The 8,610-nt window shown below is 22.0% G+C and overlaps 1 protein-coding gene across 2 annotated transcripts; it reads left to right on the top strand.

Annotated features, from left to right (window-relative positions):
- Positions 1-4,805: 4,805 nt before the first annotated feature.
- LOC102681791 (bcl-2-related ovarian killer protein homolog A-like) lies at positions 4,806-8,610 on the top strand. 2 transcript variants are annotated; one of them, XM_031512871.1, is made up of 5 exons: positions 4,806-5,120; positions 7,142-7,453; positions 7,594-7,984; positions 8,169-8,237; positions 8,308-8,475. In XM_031512871.1, the coding sequence occupies exons 1-5, from the start codon at positions 5,058-5,060 to the stop codon at positions 8,460-8,462; spliced, it is 990 nt and encodes a 329-aa protein (XP_031368731.1). In that variant the 5' UTR covers positions 4,806-5,057; the 3' UTR covers positions 8,463-8,475. The 2 variants fall into 2 exon arrangements, with proteins under 2 accessions (XP_031368731.1, XP_031368735.1); XM_031512875.1 differs by having other exon boundaries at positions 4,812-5,120; positions 8,169-8,227; positions 8,308-8,610.

The raw sequence follows: 8,610 nt of genomic DNA, 5'->3' as shown, positions 1-8,610 counted from the left end.
TATATATACATATTTTACGTATATACGTACATACATACATATATATATAAATATAAATATGCCTATAAATGATGAGAAAAGGAAAATAAATGTAACTGAATGGAGTGTTTTCAAGCTTTCCGCAGTGTTGTTATACTATACATATATATATATATATAATGTAAGTTGTACTATTTCCGAAGAAAATTGTTGCCTCTCGATGCTACTTTATCATATCACCGTTGTGAATAGAATATTGTTATACGAATTTATCATCCCATTTATTCCTTCTATTTTAAGAAGGATATTTCATGTGACATTCTTTATTATACAAATATATTGCATGTGATCCCAAAAAACCAACATGTAAAACTAAATTATAATGTAAAATCTATTTAAAGAGAAGATATCCCAAAATCCTTTAAAATGCTATAGATAAGAAATAAATGAAAATAATTTTTATTTAAATTCATATAAAAACAATCAATAATTTTGGATTATACATTTTAACAATATTAATGATAATTTAACAAAATTTTCAAAATTTAGACAATCAAATATAACTTTTTTAATGATCAATTACATTTTGCAAAATTTATAGTAATTTAAGTAATATTTAAAAGAAATATATAAAATGTTATCATCAGAATCCCTTACATTTTTAGTGACCATTTTCAACAGATATAAAATTGAATTAAAAATAATCAATACTATTATTAATTATTAATTATTTAAAATTAATATATATGATGAAAATTTAATGATCATTATCATTATATCAATATCAATATCATTATATAAATTTTTAATTTTAATCATAAAAAAATATTTTTAAAAAATTTCATCTTTAAATATTTATATTTATTTAAAGATTATATTAATTGATCATTAAATTATAATTGTATTAAGATTTTTTACATTTCATATTTAATATTACGTGTTCATATATTTTTCATGTATTATTATGGTCATAAAACTTTTTGATTTTAGTTATAAATATAATATTTAAATTCTTTTTAATATGATTGATAATATTATTTTTATATGTATGATTAAACTATCAAATTTATACAATTATTTTCATCTGAAATCTATTATATTTTTATTCATATATTTCATATATATTCAATAACATTCTAATGAATTTATATAATAAATCAATGAATCAACTTTATTATATTAAGTTATTTTAAAAAAAACAAATTGAAAAAATATTATGAAATATTTCAGAATAATTCTATTTATACATATACATATTTATGAATAAAAAATTAATTTCAATTTTTTAAATTTTTTAAAATATGTTTCTTTATGAAATATTTTTTATATAGTGACTCAACCGTTGTACAACGATGCAAGTAGGGATAACATTCGCACGGCGTTCATATAACACTTTCAAGTTGTATCATATGTAATTGAAAGTCACCAGTATTGTTTGCGCTGTGTTCCCTACAATTTCGATGTGTCGCATCGTGTTCTCGCATCTTTCGATAACTATAATCTTTATTTTTCTTTTCTTTTTTTTAACTATAAAAATAATCTAATTAATATAAAATCACTGTGTTCTAACAGAAATGAATCGTTCGTTGTAGAAACTTTTAATGTAGTGTATAACAAAGTGATTGAACGTACAAATTTCCACAAAGTGTGTGGAACCAATTTCACACATGAAATACAATTGTGCGATCATCAAAGAAAAAAACGATAACTCTCCGTACTTCGTTAATATTCAAGGTAATAATATAGCTTCTTGTTGAAACACATGCAAATAATTAATTGTCAATAAAAATAGATAAATAAAATTTTGTTAGTTGTAATGATAATTTAATAATATTTTTCCTATTAAGAAATAACTTTTCCTTATCGAAAATGATATTTTGTATTTTAACTGTGATTGTTTAGATTATTCAAATATTCATATCATATCAAATGTTATAAATACTCTGTTTTATTTTTTTTATATTAAAAAAATTTTTAAATCATCATTTGTTAATCATTGCAAGTGATAATAAAGAAAGTAATTTTTGTATGACAAAATTTGTTTCATTTTTTGGGAAAATTTCTAAAAGGTGGGGGGTATAGCCGTTACCTGAAGAATATGTAGCCCGCATCTTTTATGTTGTCTCGACCTATTTTCGTACTGTTAGTTATGCGTCGCCCTTTCAATTTTATATTTCTTTTTTTTTCTTCTTCCTTACGTCATCTTTGAAATTTATCGGCAAGTCTAATCGACAAAGCAATAAAATATGTAAATATATGTAAAGAAACGATATAGCAACTATTAACAAGATATCAATAATTTAAAAAAAGAAAATATCTAATAAAATGTCTTTTATTAATATTACAATTTAAAATTGATATTTCTTTAGATTTTTTAGTTAATTCTATTTCATTATTTCAATATAAAATTAATTATATATAATTAATATAATAATAATCATAAATTATGTTATTTTATATATATGTTACATTGGCTCTTTTACATATATAATATATATGATTTTAAATATGTACATCTAATGCTCAAGTACATTTTAATTTTATATTTATTTTTTTTTGTTTTGTTTAATAAATTATTCTTGTTGTCATAAAAACATGTTAAAATATGCAGATAATTATTAATTTGAATCACTTACTTGATAAACTACTAGGAAACAATTTGTGCGCATGTGCATAAGATATCGCATAATTGACAATAAGATAAAAAGAATAAAAAGAAAGCGGGAAAATTTTCAATTTTTTAAATCTTCATATAAAAGTTGTATTTCTTTATTAAAATCTTTATTAATATCATTAAAAAATTTATTCGAAAATTAATTAATTTATTTATTAAATTTTTCTTTTTTCTTAATACCTGACATTTGTATTTAGTGAGTTATATCAGTGTACGTGCCTCAAATACGAACTATGTTCGCAAAAGGCCACGATTGATGATTCGAAGAATTCGATACGTTCGATACTGGCACTCGAAGTAAGCACTTTCTCGGAATAAAGAATCACTTACTTGATCGATTCGCTTTCTCAAAACGTGATTTATATTCTTTCTCAATGTTCTTACGTTTATGTTGACTTTAACTGCACGAGAAAATTTATTGGCTCTTAGCGGTTTAATTGTTACACGCTCTCGTTGATTTATCGATTAAAGACAATTTATTTTCAATTAAATTCCGATACTTATTGTGCACAAAGTTTATTTATTAAAATAGATTTTCGAATAAAATGTTTAAAATAATTAAAGCAATACAAGTATAACTATAATTAAATTATAAGATATTAGATATTAAGATTATATGATTTATATTTCTTTCAATGTATTAACAAAGTTAATTACTGATTCAATAGAGAATATGCAATTGTTCTATAATAATTTTAATAATAATGTATTTGTGAAATAGCTCAAATTTTAATAATAATAAATTTAAAAAAAATTTTATACTAGTTAAATATTCTAAACTAAAAAAAAATTATACTTCATGGATATTTTAATATTCATTTCAATATTTTTGATCATTTTTTCACAATCTAAAATCTTCAAAATTTAAATATCTATCTAATTTCAAAATTCTTATTCTTTAAATATCAATCTAATTTCAAAATTTAAATATTTTTTTTATATAAAATATATATAATAAAAAATTATTTTATTATTATATTATTTATGAAAGTTTAAACTGCAATAACATACGTGATAGAAAATCACAAATATTTATATATTTTTAAAAATAACAAAAAAAATTTGAACAAAATCTAATTTTAAGTAAATTTAAGTAATATAACAACATTTCTCTTGAATGTTTCATAATTTTGATCACGTTCATGCCATCTGCACGTTTCTATGCAAAACTTTTCAAACAAGACACGCGATAAATGTTTTTTTACGGTATATAATTATCTAACACTTGCCTATACAATTTTGTTGATTATAAGCTCGATTTTTCAATGTTGTAAAATGTGATGATGTTTTTAGTTAAAACTAAGAAAGTTCTTTTATATTTAGTTTTTTGTTTAATTACATTGTATTAAAAATTTATTAATTATAATTAATTTATAATTAATTTTATGTGTTTTTGATTGTATATATTAATAACAAATTATAATAAATTTTTTAAAATTGTAGATATAGATTATATATTAAATGATATATATTTATATATGTGTAGATATATAGATTATAATCAATATTGTCAATAATATTATAAATATATAGGAAATGAACTAATAAATATCATTTACATACAAATATTTAAAATATATTATTAAATATTATCAACGGTCACGTTTCAATACATCTTAAAGTTTCAACACATTTATTATATTATATTATACATGTGAATAAATTATAAAATAATGGTTGAAATTAAAATTTCAATATTTTAAGTAAAAACAAAATTAATCATATTGTTACGAACATATCCATGCAATAAATAATTAATGCAACTGTAGAAACGATGTCAAAGTATTCCATTTTTGTTCAAGTATCTTTTTAAAACTTAATTAATTGCTATCTTTTCCTAAACAATTTAGTTCATTGTTCTAATTATCAGTTAATTTAATTTAGTTTGTTCTTAAAGTAACTATAAAACTATAAAACTATAAAAGTAATTATAACTATAATATTCTAGAATAAGTAATCTAGAATAATAATCTAGAAAAAGTAATTATAATAAGTAATTATGATTTTCTTTCTTAAATCAATTTATTGTATTTCGAGAATAATTTAAATCTCATTACAAATGTGATTTGTAATTTTTTAAATTAATTACTTCTCTATTTTGATCAAAGATTAAAAATCATTCATCCTTTATATAACTTTATGCAGGATATATTAATAAGAAATTAATACTATTCATCATTTAAAAAAATGCAAAAATGACGACTTTATTATCAGGCATTATTGTAGCACGGAAATAAGCCTTGGAAATTGATAAAACAAACGATTTAACACGCCATCGCGCATACTTCTCGAACGATAATCAACCGGCCAGTTATACCGTTGATAAGCGATAATTCAGTAACATATTACGCATATAATGTGTATATGGAACGAGTTAGATGACAGTGACTAATGAGGTGATTGCATGTTAATCATAATGAAGATGGATTTTCATTTGGGGGTGCAGAAGGAGGCGGTATTGCCGATGGTAAATTCATTCAACTCTCCGCTTTATGTTTACAGATTTAATGCTTTCCATATCCTGTAGTTTGATACGCTTGATAGAGATCAAGAACTTCTGTTAAGCGAAGGAAATATATTTCACTTCATTTTTTCAACGAAATATGCTTAAATTTAAAAAAGATTAAGTGGCAAAAATTTGTTCTGCTTTTTTTTTTTGATTTTCCAATTTTTCTATTTTTTCTTATAATCTGATATTTTATCAATTTTTTTATATTTCCTTTTCAAATTTATAATTTTTAAATTTTAAATTTTAAATTAAATTTTAAATTTAATTTTTTTCAATGAAATGAAAGTTATTAAAATAACTTTTGTTTCTTTAAATCTTAGTATCCATCTGACTAATTACATTTATAAAATAATATCGATTATAATAAGATTATCAGAAATTAAATCGTATAAAAAATTTTTTTTTTAATAATTCTTATATATAATTATAAACACTTATAATTATCTCTTGATAATCGTTCAATACTTAATATACTTACATCTTATACTTAATAAAAATGTAATATAATATAATAAAGTATATATAAATTAAATGTGTAATTTATTATATCATGCTTTTTATTTTATTTTTGTAACATTAAATAATTCTTAATTAATGTGTTTTTTTATCATTTTCTGAATTAATTTTAAACTTCAATTTGTATTTCTTTTCTTATGTTTACTAAAATATTTAGTACTTTGATCTTATATAATAATACAAACTATAAATCAATATTTTTATTTATTTATAGGATATTTATTCTTTTTAATTGTAAATATATTCTCCAATACATTCTTCTTTATTATTTACAAATATTAGAATACAAATGATAGAATAGTAAAGTTATATAAACTCTCAAATGATAATCAACTAACTAGACATCATTGATAACTGATAACTAAAATTTTCTTGAAGGTCATCAGTTTTTAATTTTCAAATCTAGTAAACAGATTAATTTGTTTACAAAAATATATTGTTTTTAAATATAAAATCGATCGAGATAAATATTTCTAATGTTTTTATATTATTTTTTATGTTTATTCTATATGCTTTTATTAATTCCATTAATATTCCATCAAGTCTTCTTTTTATTAAAACAAATATAAAAAGTATTTAATTTCAAAGTAAAAAGTATAAATTTTTTTTTTATTTTTTTTTTTTAATTTGAATATATTATACTTTTTAAAGAAATATTTAACTCTTTTCTTAATTTCACGATTTGTTATATTGTATTTTTAAAATATAATATTTTAATTAACATCTTATTTTAGTCAAGGAATCACGCGGAGTAATTTAAAAATGACACATACCGGGCCTAATTCTGCTCGTTAAGAAGGTAAATGATCGAATGAAAATGAGTAATATACATACAATGAGATTGTATCTTACCGGGCCGGAATACAAAGTACCGCGAAGCATATCAAATAGCTGCATTAAATAAGGCTGTGAGATAACATCAACTATACTTGCAGAATAATAATTACGATGTCTGGTGTGAATATACAACTTTTTGTAGTAACAAGGAGAAAAGAATCTATCATCGTTCTTTTTTCGTAATATGCATGATAGTGTGTATTTGTATATTTTAAGATTACAATAAAGGAATTGAAAATATTCATCAATAGCTCTTTTTAAAATCTTTTTAAAATTAAAAGAGTTTTTATAAAATTGAAATATTATCAGAATAGATTTGCGATTAATTTTCTATTTAAAAAATTATGCTAAACATAATTACTTTTTTATTTCGATTCTTGTCTTATTTATGTTCATAATATTATTTATGTTCATAAATTTTTCAAAAATTTGCAATGCAACTATTAATGATATGAAATGAATTAATTTTATACGAAATTCTTTCTATTGAATTCATAAATCAATAATCAGAATTTCTAGTAAGTTAAATGTTTATCTATTTTTTTCCATAAATGAAAAAAAATTATTCCTCATTTTAAGAAACAAAGTGTTAAATTTTTTAACAATCATTAAAATTTTTCAAGCCACCTGAAAAACCTGAATGGCAGGAATTCTCCACGGAAAATCCTTCAATGTCTGGATTCGTCGGATCTTTACGTGGCTTGGAGGACAATTCTGGGAATACAGGACAACCTTATCGCAGAAATAGTCTCGCATTATCTCTTCATTCGAATTTGGCAGCTTTTCCAGTTGCTAATAATCAAGAAGTCTCACCTTTTCATGTAGTTGATTCGGCGCGGAGAAGATTTAGTAATGTTAGTGATGTCGTATCCAGAAAAATTTCTCATACAATTCGATGGAGAACAGTTTCAGCTTCAATCGAGCTTACAGTGTCTCAAGTAATAATATCATTATCTGAAATATAAATTTCTTAAATATTAATTAAATAATTTTATTAAGAATTAAAACATTTTTTTTGTTTAACATTGAAAATAAAATTAAAAATTGAAAGTAATGATTTATTTAATTAATGATACAGGGATCTTCCTTATGTGCTCAATATATCCGAAATCGTTTGAAACGGTCTGGAATCTTTCATCGAAAGCTTGGATTGAAAAGAATGAGAAGTGCCATGTTGCTTCCTGGTGGTGCGGTTGTGGGAGAAGTTTATCCAGAATTAGTATCAGTTGGAGCTGAACTCGAGAAAATGCATCCAAATTTATTCAATCGTGTTGCACGACAAATTGGATGTAGTAGTTTCTCATCGGAACAATCTGCTAGCGAGGCCATCGTAGATGTCTCTAGAGAGATGATCAGAAATGGTGAGATGACTTGGAGTAAAGTGGTAGCTCTTTATGCAATTGCTGGTGGTATTGCCGTGGATTGTGTACGTCAGGGAAAACCTGAATATTTACCTGCCATACAGAGAGGTAATTATTTTATTTATTAAATTAAAATCATATTTCTATATTTTTTTTTTTTTTTTTTGATATTTTGGCCTTAAAAGTATTTCAATTTAACTAAAAATGCTAAAAATATTGTATAAATAAATATTTATGAAATATTAAACATTTTGCGATATTTAAAAATCTTTAAAAATCTTTTTGATTCAAGGAATGACAGATGTTTTAGAAGAGGATCTTGCTGCATGGATCCAAGCTAACGGAGGATGGGTAAGACAAAGTAAATATAATAGAATAAAAATATAATAGTTAAATATTAATTTGAAAAAAGATATATATTTTTTTTTCAGTCCGCTTTAGCAACGCGATACAGATCTGTAACAAAAGAAACTACATGGCATTCGCGAAAACTTATCTTATTATTTATATTCACTACTTTGATTATTTTTATTATTTCTATGTTTTTAAAACTTTTAATTTTATAACACATATTAAATATAAGTAAGTATAAAAACTAATTTAATAGAATATTTAAATATAAATAACATTAATTGTAAAATATTTATATATTACCTCCATAAACAATTCATTAAACATTTCATCTTGACATTTTATAAAATGTTTCTATTATAGTAATTAAAAATTTTATTTAA

The sequence above is a fragment of the Apis dorsata genome, unplaced genomic scaffold, assembly GCF_000469605.1.
Source record: "Apis dorsata unplaced genomic scaffold, Apis dorsata 1.3 scaffold_37, whole genome shotgun sequence".
In the NCBI taxonomy this organism is placed as follows: Eukaryota; Metazoa; Arthropoda; class Insecta; order Hymenoptera; family Apidae; genus Apis; species Apis dorsata.
The sequence above is the reverse complement of the archived record's forward strand: the minus strand, read 5'-3'. Positions and strand labels throughout refer to the sequence as shown.

Excerpts from the sequence above, each read along its gene's own strand:
- LOC102681791 (XM_031512871.1), top strand. The coding sequence starts at position 5,058 with ATGTTAATCATAATGAAGATGGATTTTCATTTGGGGGTGCAGAAGGAG. Across the intron at positions 7,985-8,168 it reads TTTACCTGCCATACAGAGAG|GAATGACAGATGTTTTAGAA; the intron begins GTAATTATTTTA and ends TTTTGATTCAAG. Across the intron at positions 8,238-8,307 it reads CGGAGGATGGGTAAGACAAA|TCCGCTTTAGCAACGCGATA; the intron begins GTAAATATAATA and ends TTTTTTTTTCAG.